We start from the raw sequence: 20,153 nt of genomic DNA, 5'->3' as shown, positions 1-20,153 counted from the left end.
TGAACAGGACTGGGCTTGATGGGATTTGGCCGTTGCTCACGAAGCCGGTGGGGGCCAGATTGCCCTCAGAGCCATGGCTAATGGGCATTGTTGCTGGGCACATGACTGCTGCCCACCAGGGGAGACCTGTGCATTGGCCTGGCCATGGCAGAGCCTCCAACTGCAGTCAGACTGAGCTCCTTGGCTTCCCCCATGACGGGTGGCTGGGTGGGTGAGGCCCGTGTGCGGAGTGCAGGGGGCCAGCTCCACCAGGATTTGGCACTCAGGGGCTGCCTGAACTCAGACTCTGCCTCCTCCGTGCCTGGCAAATGCCCTGGGCAGGGGTCTCTGTGATCTGGGACCAGGACAGGTGCAGGAAGGGACTCAGAGTGACCTGCAGTGCCACCCTAGGCAGACCCGGCCTCAGCACACGGAGTCTTCCTCGTGTGACCCACACGCCCTTCTGCGGGAGCCCTCCAGCCTGCGCATGTGCCATGGTGCGCTTTCCTCTGCCGCGAGGATGGCTCATGGGCACTGCTCTCAGGACAGCGGGCTGCACTGTGCAGACCACATTCCGTGCTGACGAGCCCTGGGAGTTTTCAACAGGCACAGGACGGTCCTGTGCTCGGCTCAGACCTCCCCCCACCCCCCGTGACGGCCCCCCGGGAATTGTAAGGGCGACTGCTGTAGAGTTGAGGAGTGTCTTTAAGGTGCTCGGGAGGTGCTCGGGACAGGCTGTCAGTCGCTCCTTCCACACTGCCCCGTGTGCCCAGACTGGGAAGGGCTGCCTAAAATCCTTGCAGGTTGGAGTGTGGTAGGCACCATGAGTTTTGCATAAAATTGCATTGATTTTTAAAGAAATGAAGCAGAGCACGCCCGTCTCCATTGTTAAGCACGGGTGTGCATGGACTCCTGAGGCCCGTGGGAGCAAGCAGAGGAGACTCCTGTGCACCAGTTAATGCAGCCAGGTCCCATCAGGTTTGCTATGAGTGATAAAAGTGGAAGAAGGTGACTTAAAGAAGATAGTCATTTCTCCTGCAGGTAAGAGAGGCCCAGAGGCAGGCTGTGCAGGGTGGAGGCTCCACAAGTCACCAGTGACAGGGCTCCTTCCTGTCACTGCTGTACTGCCCCAGGACATGGCCCCTGTCCTCATGGCCCAAGATAAGCCCTGAAGTTCCAGCCATTACACTTCCATGCAAGGCAGCAGGAATGAGAAAGGAGGAGGGAAAGAAAGGCTGGACTTTGATAAGGAGACATGACAACTCCATTAATGACTCATTCTGAAGTCTGGACACCATAGCTGCAAGGGAAGCTGGGAAATGCAGTCCTCTTGCCAGGCAACTGCACAGCAGCTGAAATCTGGGTTCTCTGAACTGAGATGAAGGGCAGGCTGGGCAGGAGGGGTCTCCACAAATTTCCACAGTGACCACAGTGGTCAGAGAAGAGAGGAACAGCCAGTGGGTGGCGGGAGTTTCATGTACACACGAAGGATATTCTTCACATGTGCTGGGAAGGTGGACACATTTGAAGAAGCTTGAGAGCAGAAATTCGCCCACAGAGCCACACTCCTCCGCACGTGAGCCCAGCTCCTCATGGAGGCCCTGGGGGCTCTGGCGAGAAGCACGCACCCCTGACGGGCACAGCCTGTGAGGGCCAGGCGGTGTCCCCATCCCCCATGCCTGCTCCTGGCTTTGGCAGCCTGTGTGGCGTCTAGGTCATGTGCCTGGAGCCCTCGGCCTTCCGGAGGCCCTGCTCACGTGTTCTGGCTGGGGCCCTTGGCTCACCTGCCTCCCTGACCCTCTCCTGCGAGGACCCCAGGTGTGCCTGCCTGAGGCCACCTGCGGGCCCCCAGGCAGACCCGGCCTCAGCACACGGCGTCTTCCTCGTGTGACCCACACGCCCTTCAGGGCCCCTCGGGCTCCCGTCCTGCCTTCTGGCAGGCCAGCTTGGGAGGCCTCCCGAGGGCCCCTCCCGGCCACGGCTCTTCCCGACGCCGGCACTCCAGCTGGCTCCTGGCTTTCCCGGTTTTCCGTCCTGAGGTGCTGCTCTTGATTTCCTCCCGTCTTCCTCTGGCTCTCCACGGGTCTCCAGGCAGCTGTGTCTTGGTCCTTGTCCAGGAGGTCCCCCTGCGGGCCTTCCCAGGGACAGTGTTGACTTCCGTTTCCCTGGTCGGGTCGCGTCCTGTTCCTGCCAGCCTCACGATCTTGCTACACACTGGACACTGGCTCCTTCCTCGGAGGCTGCCACCAGGTTCCTCTGCCCGCTCAGCCAGGCGCTGGGGCCGCCTCCTTCCCCGGGGCAGGCACCGGTGGTCGAAGCCCCTGTACGTGTGGCTGCTTCTCAGTGTCCTGGTCCTCAGATGTCTGGCCGCACGGGGGAAGGGCACGATGACCGGACTTGCTCAGGAAGCTGTGTCAGTGGGTGACATCTGCGTCAGCGCTGCCACCGGGGGCTCTGCACCACCGCCATCAGGGGGACCGGCCACCAGGACACAGGCCCTGGCCCTGGAGGACACGATCAGGCTGGCCGTGGAGGCTGTGAGCAAGCTGTTCCAGGACACCTGCACCTTGTGGGTGGGGACAGCGTGGAGGGGCCACTGCCCCCAGTGAGAGCCCGGGCTGTGGAGTCCACCCCTGCCCCAGGGCCGCGGCCTCCCCGGCAGCAGCCTGAGTGGACTGAGCGCTCAGTATCACACGGGCTCCTCCAGGCAGTGCCGGCGTCGGGGAGGCAGGTTCCCCGGCTTCCTGCCCCGAGACTCCCCACTGTCACTCCTCCTCATCTGCCTCGGGCCTCAATTCTCTGTAAGTAAGTTCATGAGGAACACAGGAGGGTCTGACCTCAGAGCCACTCCGCACGTGCCTGGGACGGGTCCTGTGTGACTCAGCGGGCCTCTCTGCTCCTCTGCTGGTGGCCTTGGGTGATTTTTCTCTGGTAGGGAACTCGAGGATTTTTAAAAAGCCCTGTGAGCAGCTCATTGAAGCACAGGGCACGGACAGCACGAGGCTGTCCTGCCGCCTTACAGCTCTCCCAGGTGCATTCGGAGACGGTGTCACGCGGGCTCTCCCCACGGAGGGAGCGGGAGCCTCGCAGGTCAGCCCCGTCCCTGCCGTGCTGGGCTGGCCCGTCCTGGCTTTGGGGTGGCAGGTGCCTCTCTTCTAGAAAGCCACGCCTCTGAACTGCGGCCCCAGGGCCACCGCCCCTGCACCAGGGCCAGGGAAAGCCCTGAGACCTGGAAGGTGCCTGACCTGGACGCCGGCTGCCTCTGCCCAAAACGAAGGCTCTGTGTGCTGGGCCGTGCCTGGCTCCGTCTTGGTCAGTCAGGCGGCTCCTTCTGACCCTGGGCTTTCCACCAAAGGCTCAGGACCGTTCTCACTCTGTCTCAGGGGCTCTGACGTGCCAGCGAGCAGCCCAGGGGCCCAGGGACGGTGGAGGCACAGCCCAGGCTGGGAGCCAGGCCACCGTGTCTGGGCCACCCCCGCCCCCTGCACCTGGCCCGGCTCTGCCCTGCACCCCGGCTCTGCCCTGCCCCCCAATGGCTTTCCCCACAGGGACGGATTCCCAGTCCCGGGGGTCTTCAGATGCACGTGCACAGAGGCCGCCCGCTGCCCAGCCTCGACCAGCCAGCGCACACCCCGTCCGCTGCGTCCACCCCTGCCTCTTGCTCCCTTCACAGTGCTGCTCACGACAGACAAGCAGCTCACATGTCTGTCGGCCCAACTCTGGCTGCTCTGCATCTGGAAACCTCACAAGACCAGGAACCGAGCAACTGGTTGGCAGCTATAGCATGGCTGCCTAGCCGTGTCAAGAGCTTCTACTGGGTGCTCCATAACGTGTGTGCAGGAAGGAAGGCTCGGGCTGTGACTGCACAGAGGGCAGAGATCCTTCCGCTCGCAGCAGGAGATGAGGCCTGCTCTTATTTCTAACTACTGTGTGACCTCTAACGGCTTACTCAGCCTCTCTGAACTTCACCTCCTCTGCATCATGGGAACAACACATTGGCAGGGTAGGGACCAGAGTCAGGTCCTGAGGTGGGGCTTGGGGCAGGGTATGGCAGCCCCAGGCCCCCTTCCTTGTCTGTGCACCCAAGGGAAGGAAGCAGCATTAACTTAATGCCTACTATGTGCTGGGCACCATACTAGGCAGCCAGAAGGCAGAGGTGAACAAAATGGAGACCATCCCTACTCTTGGTGTTGACAGGTAAGCACCCGAGAGACCCAGGGTCTCCAACGCTGGGTGTCAGCAAGGGGGCGGGGGTGGCAGGGCAGAACACCAGGCCCGGCCAGCCTGGGGCTCACTAGCAAGGGTCGCTTCTCCTGAGAGCCTGTGAGCAAGTGCGGGTCAGTGGGAGGCAGGACGGGTGGGCACAGGCCCTGAGGCAGGACAGGCGGGGCGGGCACCCGGGGCGGGAGGCTAGGGAGGCCGGCAGGGAGGAGGGGACTGCTGGCCACCTGCTCGTGCCCGTCCTGCCCGGAGTCCTGTGCCCGCCAGGCAGCGCCGGGACATCTGGCCACGGTGCCAGGGGAATGGCAGCAGTCTTACCTTTGGCAGTGCGTATTTGGGCAGCTTCATCAGGACAAAATCACTGCGTCGATAAGAGACATAGTATTTAGTCCGGTTTGCTGCCGTCGCCTAACAGAAGAGAAGAACAGGACGTTAAGGGACGTGAGCCGGGTGTCACTGTCACGGCCCGTGTGTGTGTGCATGTGCATGTGCGTGTGCGTGTGTGTCTGCGTGTGCACGTGTATGCATGTATGCATGTGTCAGTGTGTGTACACATGTGCGTGTGAGCACGTGGCAGGCTGTGCAGGGCCTAGGAGCTCAGATGCTGCTGGGACCCAACTCCACCTCTGCACTGTGTGGCTGTCACAGGTGACCTTGTCCTGACAGCAGCCAACCTGGGCCAGGCTGCCCCCTGAGCCTCCCAGCCCCACTGTGCCAAGCCCCTGCCTAGACACTCCTGCCTGTGCAGCCGGCAGTCCTGGGGTGCACCGGCAGGCCAGACTCAGTGTAGACACCCTCTGTGAGATACGGTGGCCAACACGGCCGAGGAGGCCTCTGCTCTGGTAGGCAGTGGACACCTGCAGACCCGCAGGCAGGGCTGGTGGGCAGGCCAGGAGCCAGCCGGTGCCGGTGCTGGGGCGGGGACAGCATGGAGGAGGAGGGCAGCATTCCAGGACAGGGGCCGGCTGCCTGAGCCCAGAGCAGGGTTGAAGATGGCGGCCTAGGTGCCGGCCAAGGGCAGTGGAAGTGGGGCAGGGCTGGAGGCAGGGCTGGGCAGGGCCAGGGCCCCGTCAGGCCACTGTGGTGGGGGCAGCAAAGCCCTGCCTATTCCAGGTCCGACCTCCACAGTGGCCCTGGGCACAGGTCATGTGGGCAAGAAGACAGAGCAGGTTGGGGTGTGGAGGGCCAGCCCTCTGGGGGGGAGATTGGGGGCCTTCAGAGGCTGTTCTCAGTAGGAGGCTATAGGTCCCAGGCAGCAGATGGGACCAGTGACCAGAGGCAGAGCTCCTGCCTCTGGCTCTGTGGAGTGAGCTTGGTGACTGTGGCTAGCCTGAGGGTAGGTGCCCGGGGAGGCCATGGCCACCAGGAGCTGCCCGCCTTTGAAGTCAGCTAGGTTTCTGAATTGGCTCAGGACTTGTGGTCACATAGGCAGCTGATCCCGGTCACTGGGTGTGGACAGCAGCTGGTGGCTGGCAGTCAAGGGCAATTCACGGGACCAGCCCTGAGCGTCCCAAGGTCACCGGAGAAACCAAATGGACAGAATGGGTTTGGGTTTGGGGCAGCAGAGCCTCCTGGGGCGGCGGGCGGGCGGTGCCATCATCGCCCAAGCCCGGTGCTGGTGGTCAGGGCCTGGGGGCAGCGGCCGCGGCCTGGTGTGGGACGCCCTGCTAAGCTCCACTTGAAAGGAAAGCAGCTGTTTCATCGTCTTCCCAGGACGACTCGTTCTCCGAGCACCTCCAGCCCTGCCTGCCTGGGGCCACGGGGCGCGACCTGGGCAGCCTCACCTTAAAGAAGACGTAGTCGTCCTGCACCGCCAGGGAGCTGGGGTCGATGGGGCCGGGGAACGGCGCTGTGCGCGACCTATCGGAGCAGTTGTGGATCTGGCAGGTGACGTAGCGGAAGCCTGCAGGAGACGAGGGCCGGCCCAGCGCGTGGAACTTCCGGCTCAGTGGGGTCTCGGGAAGCCTTCCCTCAAACTGAGGGCCAGCCTGGCCTCCCACCCCGCTGTGGCCTGTTGTTTGTGCGTTTGAATCTCAAAGGGCCCTGCCCTGTGGTTACACCTGCTGCCTGCCCAGTGGGCCACCCTGGGCCAGGAGGGCTCCAGGGGAGCCTGTTTGACCCTTGGCACTGGGAGCAGCCATTGCCCAAGGGAAGGGACAACGAGCAAAAGCTTCCAGCCGTCTTCTGACATTTACATTGGGCACACTGAACACTGGCCTGGCCAGGCGGCTGCGTCTGTCTGGCTTCAGCTTCCCAGGGTCTGGGTGCTTGGCAAGTCTGCAGCCTCAGGAGCCTGCGGCCTCGGGGAAGCTCTCCAGACTGGCGAGCCAGGAGCAGGATTTGACGGACACACCAACTTGCAGCCCAGTGAGGGACCCGGAGGCCAAGCACCTTGGGCACATGTCCTGCCTAAGGTCCTGGTGGCAGGGTGGCACAGACAGCATTCAGGGCCTGGCTCTGGGGCCAGGGAGACCCACGCCCTACATCATATGCCACCCGCAGAGGGCACACTGCAGGGCAGCCAGGCACTGTGGTCAGCATTCAGCTCAGTGTCCTAGGTCTGCTGCCTGCTGAGACCTGGGAGGGGAGCAACAGCCAGACTCGGGGACAGTCACAGTCATGCACTGCCCGCTCACCACCCACCCCTCGCCCCTCCCCGCCCCTCTGGCCACCAGCAGGCCTTGCTGTCCAGGCCTGGTTCCCGACCCAGGCCCCTGTCACGGTGCTGCTGGGTTGTGCTGGAACACAGAGGCGCAGCCCTGGCCTCATGGTGTGCCCACGGCCCAGCGGCTATGCTGAGCTGCCTAGTGAGGCCACTCCCAGGGAGCCGGGCGGGCTGCGGACCACTGACCTCGTGAGCAGAGCTAGCTGCCGCTCTGCAGAGAGCAACCTAGCCCGAAGCCACCGTGGTGTGACTCGGGCACTGAGCTCCTTCTGTCCACCACAAGGGTCACTTTGTGAAGTTTGTGCAGGGTCTCCCCGGGTGACTATGGCCTCTGCCTGCTGCCTATGCACTCAGAGTCTATTGGAGACATGGGGGTCCATCGGACCCCAGCTGGAGCTCCAGGCGGACCCTGGGTGCCGTGGGGATGGCAGCATGGCCGGAGGGCAGGTGAACATGCAGAGTGGCCCTCTGGGAGGCCAGGCTGGCTTGGTTGGGCAAGATCGGCAGGTAGGACTCAAGGTCCCGCGTCCTGACTCTGAAGGGCTCCCAGCTGGAGGCAGGGTGTTGGCCAGGGTGGGAGGTGCACGGTCTCTGGGGTAGGCCGTCCTGGGGACTCTGCACGCGGAGCTGCCTGCTGGGCTCAGGCCCCCTCCACCAGGACGGGAGCCCCTCTAGGACGCAGGCCTAGAGGGCAGCTGGGCACCACAAGGACGACCCTGCTGTGAGTTGTGTCCCTGTGCCACCCCACTGGGGCCCGGGGCGTCGGAGGCTTGGCGAGGACCCCAGAGGAGTGCGTGAGGATGGTGGGGGCTGCAGCAGACCCTCCACAGCCTTGCTAGCAACAGACCCTCTCTGAGCTTTGGTCTCTTGGTTGTCGGAAGGGACCAAGATAACAGCTGCCCGGTGCTGGGCGAGGGCTCCTGGGTCTCCCTGGGACTCTACCTGCGAGCCCCGTCTGCACAGGACCTCTGCTGTGCTGCCCACCAGCCCTGCCCTGGTCAACACGGCAGGAGGGAGAGCCAGATGTGCGCAGGCAGGCGTGGCCAGCAAGTGCCTAGCTGTGGCTGCGTCCTTCTGCACACTCCTGCTCCCTGCTACACTGGGTCCTGCTGCCGTTTGGGAGGGCTTCATTGGTACCACCATCCACCAGCACAAGGGCAGGGCTCTGTCCTGCCCATATCCAGAACACTCCATGTTTCTAGAACATTCCACATGCTAACACCCTGTGGCTCTAGGACCCTCGGTGGTTTCCTGCTCAATGCTTCTCCCATAGGAGCACAGAGGACCTTCCTTGCAGCACTCAGGGCCCTGGGATCCCTGGTAGAAGGCCACAGGGCTGGGAGACCTGGGACCTGTCACTGACGGGCCAGTGTGGAGGCCCCACACCACCTCAGCGCTCAGCGCACTCTGGGCAGCAGGGAGTGAGAGGAAGCACTGGATGCTCAGGGGCCAGAACAAACTGCCCTCTTAATAGGTCTGTCCACTGCAGCAGAGCGCCTGACTTCGCTTTGTCCAGCAAGGACAGAGCACATTTAAAGTGGAGCCTCCTCCTGACACGGAGAGGGTGGCCTGCGGGCCCAGCTCTGAGGCCCAGCAGGGCAGGGCTGGGTGGGGTGGGGGAGGCCGCTGAGCCTCCTGCTACCCTGTCTCTCCCCGCTTACCTCCACCGAGGTCCTGGGCTTCCATGTGGACCAAGTTGGGGTCAGTGTCCACCCCAGACACAGCCCTGGAAAAGAACAGTCGAGGCTGGCATGGCAGTGGGGTCACCAACGTCAGGTCCCCCGCACCCCACTGCTCTTGCCCTCCTGGGCCTGCGGTCCCTGGCTCTGTGCCTTCCAAAAGCTCCCATGCTCCTGGGCAGGGAGGCTGGGGCTCTGCCTCGTGGAGCCTGGTTGGGTGTTCTGTCCCCTCTTAGTCACAGGACGGTTCATAAACTGGTCCTCTCTTGCGAAGGCCTTGCTGTCCATCCCAGGAGGCAGCAGGTTGGGCCCACCACACTCACCTCACAAGTGAGGTGACTCACAAGAGCAGGGGCCTGCCCGAGGCTGCACAGTGTGGAGGCCACCTGGGGCTCCAACCAGGGCCCCAGCCCGAGCCGCCCCTGAGCCCTTCACCCTGGCTCTGGGCATGGCCAGCACAGCTCTGCCCTGTCACCAAGCCCTCCCCAGTGCTCCCCAGAGGTGCTCCAGTCCTCATGTGGGGAGCAGGCTTGGGAGACGGCCATCTCTGTCGCTGCCCCGACAGTCAGCTCCAGGGTCTCCATGCACCCGGGGGGCTGCTGAGGCCGGAGGCCCTGGTCAGGCGCCAGGCTCCCACCCAGGTCCGCCTGACCCACTTTCAGGCTCTCAGACCCTGCAGGCCCCTGCTCGCGGGCGTCCCCGTCCCATGCACTGTGGAGAAGCCCTGGCCTTCAGCCCCTGCCTCCACGGGGCGGTCCAGCTCTAGAGAAGCTAGTGTCTCCTGTGCCTGCTTGCGAAGCTCCAGAGATGTCTCCAGGAGCCAGCGGACCTACTCAGCTAGCCCACCCAGGCCCTGGGGACGGGGATAAGTGACACGCCACCCTACTGCCAGTGCCCTCCCTAAGCTATGTCTACCTCCCAGGTGCTCCTATGAACGAGAGGGAGACAGGGAAGGGAGAGGGGTGTGGGGAGAGGGGAGCGGGGAGCGGGCTTCCCTGGGGTGGGGGCCGGGCCTGTCACCTCACCCTCTTGACAGCTTGCTTAGGGGCAGAGCCTCAGGTGCTGGTCCTCCTGGGTGCTCCAGTTACCTTACCTCACTCAGTGCAAGGCACCCAGGCACTTGGTCACACCCATTGCACAGATGGGAACACCAAGTCTCCAGGAGGTGGAAACACATGCTGAAGCCATGCAGCTCACTTGGGAAAGGTCTACAGCACAGGGCCCACCACCCCAAGCCACCTCCACCCTTGCACGGTGCCTGTCCAACTGCACAGCCTGGTGTGTGGAGACAGCATGTTGCAGGAACAACGGACAGGAGGGACCACACCCTGCCCTTCGTACCAGGCCTCACTCTCACAGGCTGCCTCCCAGGGCCTCTCCCCTTGGCTCTCAGCACCAGTGAGGGCAGGGAACGCTGGCCCACCCTGAACCCTCTCTGGCAAGGAAAATCTACTCATCCCCTCACTCCATCAACATCTACTGGCTGTCCCTAGACCACTGTTTACTGAAAGCCACATGCCCCAGGCCACATCCCTGTCAATCCACTGTGTATACTTAATAAAATCCTGCAGAGCACTCACTGTATGTTGGGGGTTGAGGATTCAGAGATGAATAAGTCAGTCTCTGCTCTACAGGAGAGCAAGACTATCAGGGAGGCCATAAATAACATAACCATCTGCCCATCTTTCTATCCATCCATCTAGGCATCACTGTATCGATCCATCTATACATCCATCAGTCATGTATCCACCCATCCTTCCATCCACCCATCTTTCCATCCACCCATCCACCCATCCATCCACCCACCCCCCCATTCATCCATCCATCCATCCACCCAGCCATCCATCCATGCACCCACTCTTCCATTCATCCATCCTTCCATCCACCCATCCTTCCATCCACCCATCCACCCCTCCATCCACCCACCCACTCATTCACCCATCTATCCATCATCCATCCATCTATCCACTCACCCATCCATCAGTTCACCCATCCACCCATCCACTCTTCCATCCATCCACCCATCCCTCCATCCATCCACTCATTCATCTATCCATCCGTCTGTCCATCCTTCCATCCATCTGGTTACCCACCCACCTATTTATACATACATCCCTTCATTTACTGAGCACCTACTGTGTGCCAGTTCTGTGTCAGGTCTGGAAAGATAAAGAGTATTTGGCGGCTCCCTGCTCTCAACAGTTACAGTCTGAAAAAAGGTCTGCACATTTGTCCCAGGCTTCAATTCTTTGGGACCCAGGTTGTCAAAAAGCCATGCCAGCTGGTTATGGTGGAGTTCAGGAGGCAGTCTGCCTGTCATTGAGCAGAGGCACCCGCCAGAGGCAGGGATGGGGGAGGTTCTCTCCTGTCCTGTAGTGAGCAAATCTTCTTCCAGGAGCAGGTGGAACTTGTTCTTGGGGGTCCCTTTGGCCGCAGAGAATGTGTGTGGCATGCGATGGGTGTTCAAGTGCCTTCCCGGGAACAAGGGAGGCTTGGAGAGGGCGGAGGAGGAGCCGTCCCTTGAGCCCCGCGTGGGCTCAACGTGGAGCCAAGCGCCTCAGATCACAACCTTCTTTCCATCAAGGGCTGGGCGGGAGTGTCACCTCCACGTCATAGATGATAAAGCCGAGGCTGAAGGACCTGGGCACAGTCTTTCTGTCCCACAGCAATGCAGGGATGCAGGGAGGCACCCGTCCACTCTGGCTCTTGGTCTGAGTGGGAGGAAGCTGGGCAAGCGGCAGCCTGCGAGACAGCACGTCCCTCCCAGCTGCCGGCTGCATCCTGATGACCAACAGGCTGTTGGACCCTGTGTCTGGAACAACATGGCACTGAGCACCTGCTCTGGCTCGCCGGGCAGCAGCTTGGCCCTGGGGCACATGAGGTGGCCTCCCCACTGGAGGCTCAGAGAGCTCTCCGCCTCCCACGGTCTCCAGACCGTGTCCTCTTGCTGACTGGAAGGCAGAGGAAGGACCCTGACTGGCCTTCCTCCACCGTCCCTGCATCCTGAGAGCCGGAGGTTTTGAGGGCGCTGGTGGGACACAGGTGCTGGGGGCCCAAGTGGACGCCACCTGGACTCCCCGGGCATGTCCATGGTTCACCAGCACCTTCCACACTCAGCTGCTGACCACACATTTACCCAGCCTGTGGGCACAGGACTGCAGGGGCAGAACAGCTGGGCGTCCTGCCCTCCAAGTGTGGCGTGGGTGCTGCGTGGGGACTGGAGGCGGAGCCTGACCTGACAGGTGCCATCCTGGGCTCAGAGGGCGGGGCGCCCTCTCTGGCCCAGTCACGCCCCTGCCAGGGGACTTGAGGGGCCGTCATCACGTCGACTCTGGCGTCAGGCTGCAGTCCTAAGCTGCCGTGGTTCCAGGGGCTCTCACGGGAATCCAGAGGGGCCGGAGAAGTGGGAGCAGAGACACGTCCCAGGTGCATCTCGCTGGTCTCCAGGGAAGGCAGGACAGGGTCCATGCTGCACCCGGGGCCCACCCAGCACGGGCCTGGCCCCTGGGAGGCGGGCGTGGTGTCTGTGTGCTGGGAACTCAGCCACCATCCAGCGTTTCCCAACTGAGCTCCGCGGGGAGGAGCCGACTGCAGCCCCGCGCCAGCCGCACTGCAAGGGTCTGCTTGTTTTACCCGCCTCCCGAGGCCCCCGGGGCCGTGCTTCATCCACGGGTCCTCCTCGTAAACCCTTCTCTGGGCCACGCCAGCCACTCTCAGGGACGCCTGCCCAAGACAACCAAGCCTCAGGTGCAAGAGCTCACTTCCTGGCCAGTGGTCCCTTCCCTGAAGCACCTCCCATGGCCCCTCAGGCCACTGAGATGGCCCTGCAGAGCGTCATCCCCAGCTGCCGTCCCTGTCACGACAGCCCACGTGGCCAGGCCCTTCAGGCCTCGGCTGCTCCCAGTCTGCATGGCACCTCTGACCCCGAAGCTGCCCCTCTCCAGGGACCAGGTGCAGCCAGGTGCCCCAAGTGGAGCCAAGTGCCCAGGGAGGGCCACGTGTGGGTCTGAGGGGCAGGGTGGGGTGGTGCGGCGGCAGCTGGCGGGTACCACTGAGCCCACAGGGCTTCCCAGCCCAGGAGTGCTGGCATGTGTCCAGGTGGTGCTGCGGGGCAGCCATGAGCCCCGGGAGGGAGGCTGTGAGGTCCTCGGCCAGCGATGGAAGCCCGGCCTCCGTGCGCCCCCTGCGGAGAGGGGCAGGGCAGTGCTGGCTCCAGCTCGGGCTCTCTCCCTCTCACCCGCCTCCCTCTCCACAAACCCTTCCTCCACCATCATCCGGTGCACAGTGGCCATGAGGCCTGGTCCCTGCCCAGGGACGCTTGGCCATGAATGAGGTCCCAGGTGATGCCCGCTGGCTCAGGCAACAGGCATGGCCTGTCTGCCCTCTTGTTGGTCAAGGCGCCTGAAGATGGAGTTTGGGAAGGAGAGAGGGCTCACGGGCGAGTGGCCTCAGGTAGGCAAGGAGCTGCCACAGGAGCTTCCTGCGGATGCTGAAGGAAGATGTGCTGCAAGAAGCCTGGGGACCCTCCAGACGCCGTAGCCGACGCTTGGAGACACCCGTCCCCGCCACTTCCCCTCTCTACCCACAGAGGTGCCTCCGTCCACACCTGGGCCAGCACTGGAGCTGAGGAAGAGGAAGGTGGCTGCTGTCCCTGGGTGAGCTTGGGGACAAGGAGGGAGAAGACAGAGCGTGTGATGAGGGGCCAGAGGCCAGACTAGCTAGCAGAGTGACCAACGCTGGGACCACTGGCTACAGGTAGACCAAGGCCCATGGCTGCTATTCGGGGCTGAGTGACCAGGACAGGGGCCCTTGCCTCCCTGAGTCTGTCCCCTCTGCAACTGGAGGGGTAGACCACAGGGCTGTGCCGGGGACTCCCTGGGAAGTTCAGGCCTGGTGGATGGTCAGTGTTCACAGGGCAGCTGTTGGTGGCCACTATGATGATTTCATTCCGGGGCAGCTGAGAGGTGAGGGAGGGAGCAGCCAGAAGCAGTGGGCCTCAGAGCAGGTGGGCTGGTCCCCACGAGGCGCCCTGAGATCTTGCTCGTGTACACCGCACAGAGCCCTAATGAGTCTGGGCTTAAGACAGAGCGTGGGGCCTCGCGGGTTCCTGCTGTCAGTTCAAGGACAGAGACCCCGGAAAGGCCGTCAAAGCAGCAAGCCCCACTCCCACAGGGCTACCTCGCCGCCTGTCCCCACACTGCAGGAGAGACCCTGGCCCCACTGCCCAGCCTCTGTCCGATCAGCTCTCACGTGTAACGACTCAGCCTCTGGGAGACTTGGGGGAGAAACGACTTGATTTGCACGAGATAACAGCTGGTTGGATCTGTTGCCACCTGGGCCATTCCCCTCTCTGGTCAGAGGTCTCTGCGAGTGGGGCCAGGGCCGGACGCCCCTGGCCTGGCGGGGGACTGGTCGCAGAGCGGCAGAGCCCCACCAGCTCCCGAGGACTATGCGGCTCAGAAGTCCCACTTCCTGACCCTGGTTCCCTCTCCTGGGCACACTCAGGGCCCACAGGTCCCCTCCTGCAGCCACTCTGGCTCCTAATGGTGCCATCAGTCCCAAGGCCAGTGAGTGATGGCCCAGCCCTGGTGTCTAAGGAAAGAACCAGGCCTTCCCTGGGCAGCTCTGGAGAGGCAGCCCCTCCTTCCCTCAAGAGCAGGGGGCACCATCGCCAGGAGCCAGGACCCAGAGCAGACAAGGACCCTGTTCCGTCCTCAGCAAGTCAGGCAGCGAGTCTCTGCTGCCATCAGCATGAAGTCACCAAGGGAGCAGGAGGGAAGCAGCTGTTCCACGGGGCCGCTCTGATGGAGAAGGACCGGCCTGGCTGGGAGGCTAAGGCCAGGGTGAGCCGAGAGAGATGTGAAAGCGCACGTGCTCACACACACGCACACACATGCACACATGGACACGTGTACACATGCACCCCCACACACCCACCTGCTCACACACATGCACACCATGCACACACATACGTGTACACACACCCCCACACATACCCACCTGCACCCACACACACATGTACACACATTCACACATGGACACATGTACACACACACCCACCTGTACACACACACACATGAACACATATGCACACACGGACATGTGTACACACACACCCACCTGCTCACACACGTGCACACACACATGCACACATGGACACGTGTATACACATACCTGCTCTCACACACACATACATGCACACACATGCATGAAGACACATACTAATGCACCCACACACACACACCTGCTCACACATGTGCACACACATGCATGCAGACATGTACACACACACACACACCCTCCTGCTCACACACATGCACAAATGGACACATATACACACGCACCCACGCACACCTACCTGCACACACCACACATACACACACACACCTACACACACATGCACACACAGACATGTGTACACATGCAGGTACACACACACACCTGCACACACACTCACACACACACACGCACACATGGACACGTGTACACACGTGCAGGTACACACAGAGCAGAGTCACACACAGGAAGGATGTGCATGACTCAATAGGCGCTGGATCCGACGAGCACGTGGGCTGTGGCCCTGGCTGGAGGAGGGCACCGGCTCCTGCCAGCTGCCTGGGACTGGGCAGGTGCTTGTCCTGCACGGGCCTCCCTCTGCCCCCAGCAAACTCTTCCAGAGTGTAAGAGCAGCCTCACTGGGGCAGAGAACCAGTCTGAAACCCAGAGCAAAGGCGCACCAGAGCTGGCCCCTGAACCCAGTCCCCGTCCCCCTTCCCCCGTGTGGCTTCTCAGGCCGGGGCGGGTACACATCTGCACACCAACCTCACGCCTAGGCACTCACGGGCCCGAGGAGGCCCCCAGCTGGGTGGTGGGAGCTCCCTGGTAGGCAGGAGTGTGGGCCAGGGCTGAGCAGAGCAGCCTCCTCGCAGGGCAGGGCTGAGCCAGGACTGGGGTCAGGAGGCGCCAGGGCAGTGTCCACAGGTGTGGGCTCTGTGCCGGGGCCTGCACGTGGTAACCTCTCCACTAGGAGGCACCCAGGGCCTGGGGACACTCGGGTGCCCAGAGCTGCGCAGCTGCTCACAGGGGCAAACGGGCCTGAGGGACACCGAGCCCTGGACCCTCAGCGGCTTCCAACACTGCCCTCGGGAGCAGAGGGCAGGAGGTCCCCCAGGTGAGGCAGGGGCCCAGGGGACAGGCTCTCACCAGAACACACGGTCTTTGGTCACTCGCTCCTGCAAAAGAGTCCACTTCTTCCCCAGGTCAGACGACACGTAGAGCTTCAGGCAGAAAAAGAGAGAGACCAGAGTTTGGTGGTGATGTCAGAAGAGCCACTCCAGAGAGATGGCCACCAGGATGGTCCCCTGGGCGGCCACGCCCGTCCTGCAGACACAGCTGTGTGCACGGGGGCACAGGCCAACCCCTCAGGCTGAAGTCAGGACAAGGCCCACACAGCTGCTCCCACCCAGGCCAGAGGAGGAGCCCCTGAGGACCCCAGGCCGAAACCCAGGGGGCCTCCCAGAGGAGGTGTACTGAGTGCTGAGGCGAGGAGGGACCTGAAGGACCCGCAGCAGGGGACAGGAGTGGGAGGGTATCTGGGAGGGTGAGCACCCAGTCACAGGACAGCCCCTGTGCCCTCGTTCTGCAAATGTCCCCAAGGGCAAGGGGACCCTTCGATGGATGCTCATAAAGACACCACACCGGGTGGAGACTCTGCGGGTGGGGGAGTAGAAGGGGCAAGGACAGTGACATGGTGCTCGGGTCTGTGTCCTGGGAGCAGGGGTGGGACGGCTGGTCCTCGGGCTTGGGCCAGACGCTGGTGCAGACGGTACCAGAGTGACTTAGAGAGGCCAAGTGTGACTTGCTGGGGCCACAGGACAAGACCTGGAGCTGCACCCCATGGTTGCCTGTGGGCAGGTCCTCGTCCTCCTTCACGGTGACAGTCAGGGAAGCCAGCTCTTGGGGCGGCCTGCTGGAGAGTCCCAGCGAGAGGACTCAGTGGCTTCATGTTCCAAGTGGAAAACTGGAGGTGGGTTCAGGAAGGGCTCCCCCAACACACGGCAGCTCTGGGGACATGAAGGGGCAGGCAGGCCCTCGCCCTCTGCCCCCTCCCCCTAAGCAGGTTGTGAAGCCCAGGGTGGCCTCTCGACTTCTGCCCTTCTGCCTGAAGACCCTCCTTCCCATCCCTGGGGGAAGGAGGTCACACAGGGCTGCCCAGAGGAACCTGAGCAGGTCAGTGTTCGAGACTTGCCTCAAGTCCTCCCGAGGCCTTGTGCTTGGCAAGGAGTTAGAGCCTGCAGGGCCTGTGCCCAGGGCCTAGGATGCCAGGGACCTGCCCACAGTGCCCGTCTGCTGGGCCCTCATCTGCTTCAGCTCTGGTAGGACTGGTGAGGCCCACGAGCTTGTCCCTGTGGTGATGCCAGCGCCCTGTGTCTCTGGGCCTTGCTTCCTGTCTGCAGATGGTCCCGTGTCCCTCGGCCCCACTGCTTGGCCACCTGGCCCTCTCAGCCTGTTTTTGGTGCCTCTGCCTCTGACACTGCAGCTCAGCCCCATTCGGGATTCTCCCCACACAGAGGCCAGGGGCCTGTGGCTGACCCCCACCCCTTCTCCAGGCACAGGCTGCGTCCAGCGGGCCACAGGTCGGCCTCTCTGTGCCTGTGCTTCCCGCTCCCATCCAGAAAGTCCCAAAGGGCAGGGTGTGTCTGTGGGGTCCACAGCTAACCCAGCAGCTGCAAAAACACCGTGCATCTGACAGACAGTGGCCCTGCTGTGAACGCCCCTGAACCAGCGTAGGGGTTCCCCGCCGAGGTCGCGGGTGCCAGGGGCCCGGCCAGGCCACCCACGCTCGCCTGCACACCTCCTCCTGTGGTTCTTGCCCCACCTCGGCCCTGTGGGCCCTGAGTGCTCAGCTCTCCAGGCTGGAGGGGCTCCTGCCCTCCTCAGCCACCACGGGGCCCTCCCTCCTCCTCGGCCTCCTCCCTTGTCCTCAGTAAAGGGCCTCTCCACCCACTTGATTCACTGGGGCATCCCATCCAAATCCAAGCAGTGCCCTGGCCCCTCCGCCTCCTTCCCGGAGCAGAACCGAGGCGGATGGCGCCCTGTCCCAGCACCTCACAGGCCAGCATGCTCCAGACCCCAGCTGCTGCCTGCCCCTGTCCAGCAGGGTCCACTCAGGGAATCAAGAGAAGAACTGGCAAGCTACTGCAGAGAACCGAGCATACCAGCCCTGCTCCGTGCTGAGGTGCGGTCATTGGCTCCAGAGCTGGGCAAGCCCACGCCCCAGCGGGGGCCAGAAGAGCCCAGCAGAGGGTCGTGGGCACCACCCCAGCAGGACGCGGGCAGGGCTGCCCATGGGAAGGTAGTGTGTCCTGATGCAGTGCCCTGGGCACTGGCCGCTTCCCCCACAGGCCATGGCTCTGGGCTCCCTGCCTCCGTGTCCCCTTGCTACTAGGGAGTAGAGCCCCCGTGCTGGCCTCGAGAGCCACAGACCCCCCGTTGCCACCAGCGAATTCCAACTATTAGCCAGCACCTTCACAGACGGAGGCCGGGGAGAGGCCCCACTTCCCCTCTTCAGGGAGACTGCTACACCAGGACTGCAAGGTCAGCCTCTGGGGAGGCAGCCCCTCGGACTGCTCTGACTGTGCACTTTTGCCCTTTTTGGACGCAGAAATCAACGTCCCTTTTTTAACTCCAGAGCCACACGCAGGAAACAGCCACAGCTGCAAGACTTTCCTGCACAGTGGCTGAGTCTTTGCCTAGCTAGCCCTTCATGGCCCCAGAGTCCTCTGTGGAGGCTGGGGACTCTCCCGGGCAGCCTCCACACTCACCCCCTGTGCCCAGCCATCCTTGCTAACCAGTCACTGCTCCACCCGCTGGCCCCTGGTCCTTTGCACGTGTGGTCCTCCTGCCTGGAGAGCACCCTCCTCTCTCAGCCACCAGCTAACCCCAGTCCTGCAGAGGAGCCTCACTCCCCACCTGAAGCCCACATTTCCTGGTCTGTCACTCAGGCGCCCGTGGCTGCCTGGGCCCCTTTCCACGGACCTTCCCTCTGCAGTGCAAGCTGCACGCAGACCAGAGGAAGCAGCCAGGCTTCAGCACGTGGACCTGGGAAGGACATAGTCCTGATCGTGAGCACCACCCAGCACCTGCTCCTCTGCAGTGACCTGTGTCTGTCACAGGCACGCCCCTCTGAACCTCTCTTCCAGGAGCGGAAGTTTCATTTCCCACTTCTCTGCACACAGCACTCTGCTTGTGCTCTTCACTGCCCACTTGCCCTGGTGCCCAGAGCTGAGCCCAGATCCTCGGCGGCCAGGTGCACGGGTGTTTTCTGAATGAATGGACACCTCTGACCCCAGGGCAGGAGCTCAGAACCTGCTGTGTGAAGGGCCAAGAGTGTTTTCAGCTTGGCCGGCTGCCCTCCCTGTGGCAGTCACCATCCTGCCTGCGGAATTGTGCGCGGCCAGGGGAGCACACAGGCCAGTGGGCATGGCTGTGTGCGGACAAACCTCATCCAGAGACCCGGTGGCCTGCCACTCATGCTGACCCCTGCTCTGGGTGTGGGAGAAGAAATGACCACCCTCAGTATTCAAAGGGGATTTTAACCCTTCTATCCCCAGAGCTTACGTTCCACCAGGGCACAGGAACCCCTTAGCCTCACGGCACACACCAACCAGCCTGGCACCAGGCAGGGCGCAGGAACCCCTGAGCCTCATGGCACACACCAACCAGCCTGGCACCAGGCAGGGCGCAGGAACCCCTGAGCCTCATGGCACACACCAACCAGCCTGGCACCAGGCAGGGCGCAGGAACCCCTGAGCCTCATGGCACACACCAACCAGCCTGGCACCAGGCAGGGCGCAGGAACCCCTGAGCCTCATGGCACACACCAACCAGCCTGGCACCAGGCAGGGCGCAGGAACCCCTGAACCTCATGGCACACACCAACCAGCCTGGCACCAGGCAGGGCGCAGGAACCCCTGAGCCTCATGGCACACGCCAACTGGCCTGGCACCAAGCAGGGTGCAGTAAAAATCTGTGGCCTGCAGGTGATGTCATGCTCTGTCTGGGCCTCCTGAGAGAAACAGGCAGCAGCCGTGCCCTTAGGAAACCAGGAGTGGGGACATGTGTGCCACCTGCCGCCTCATTTAACACACAGGAGCGAACGCCCATGTGGCACCTGTAAAAGGAGCAATGTTCCCTCTTCACAGAGGTGAAACCGAGGCCCAGAGAAACAGAGGCTGCACAGGGTCCCACAGCAATGGCCGCCCCGCAGACCTGCCACAGGCTGCCAGCGACTGAGCGGGTTGGGAAGGCTAACTGTCACTCTAGCCCTCCCTCTGGTTGTCTGCACCACTAAGGGAAGCCCCTTTCTGCTTCAAGTCTCAGTCTACCCATCTGTAAACCAGGAGAGCCGCTCACACCGCAGTCGGGGAATGAAGTACAAGTCCACGGCCTCGTCCCTGGGAGCCCGAGCAAAGCCCCCGCATCACCGGTGACGTCCTCGCTGTCCTCACCACCTTTGCTCTTGCTTTTGTGACGCCTGTCCGGGGCGTTACAGGGCCTTTCCCTTTTGGTCTCATGGGAGGTAAGCTTACTACCCATCATCAATTGCT

At 62.7% G+C, this 20,153-nt stretch overlaps 2 protein-coding genes across 3 annotated transcripts in view; both read right to left on the bottom strand.

Moving 5' to 3' along the window:
• Nucleotides 1–20,153, bottom strand: part of SORCS2 (sortilin related VPS10 domain containing receptor 2) — a 357,443-nt gene that overhangs the window by 43,492 nt on the left and 293,798 nt on the right. For both annotated transcript variants that reach the window (XM_079154330.1, XM_079154331.1), the window contains exons 5-8: nt 15,748–15,821; nt 8,527–8,591; nt 5,985–6,103; nt 4,519–4,608 (exon numbers count right to left, since the gene is read on the bottom strand). In XM_079154330.1, coding sequence (XP_079010456.1) covers nt 4,519–4,608; nt 5,985–6,103; nt 8,527–8,591; nt 15,748–15,821 — 348 coding nt within the window. The remainder of the gene's footprint in view (nt 1–4,518; nt 4,609–5,984; nt 6,104–8,526; nt 8,592–15,747; nt 15,822–20,153) is intronic.
• TADA2B (transcriptional adaptor 2B) overlaps nt 411–20,153 on the bottom strand; it is a 438,523-nt gene continuing 418,780 nt past the window's right edge. Inside the window, exon 3 of the transcript XR_013766293.1 lies at nt 411–420. The gene's annotated coding sequence lies outside the window, so the exon portion shown is untranslated. The remainder of the gene's footprint in view (nt 421–20,153) is intronic.

The sequence above is a fragment of the Sciurus vulgaris genome (assembly GCF_902686455.1).
Source record: "Sciurus vulgaris genome assembly, chromosome: 9".
NCBI lineage: Eukaryota > Metazoa > Chordata > Mammalia > Rodentia > Sciuridae > Sciurus > Sciurus vulgaris.
Note: the sequence above shows the minus strand (reverse complement) of the source record. Positions and strands in the feature narration are given on the sequence as shown.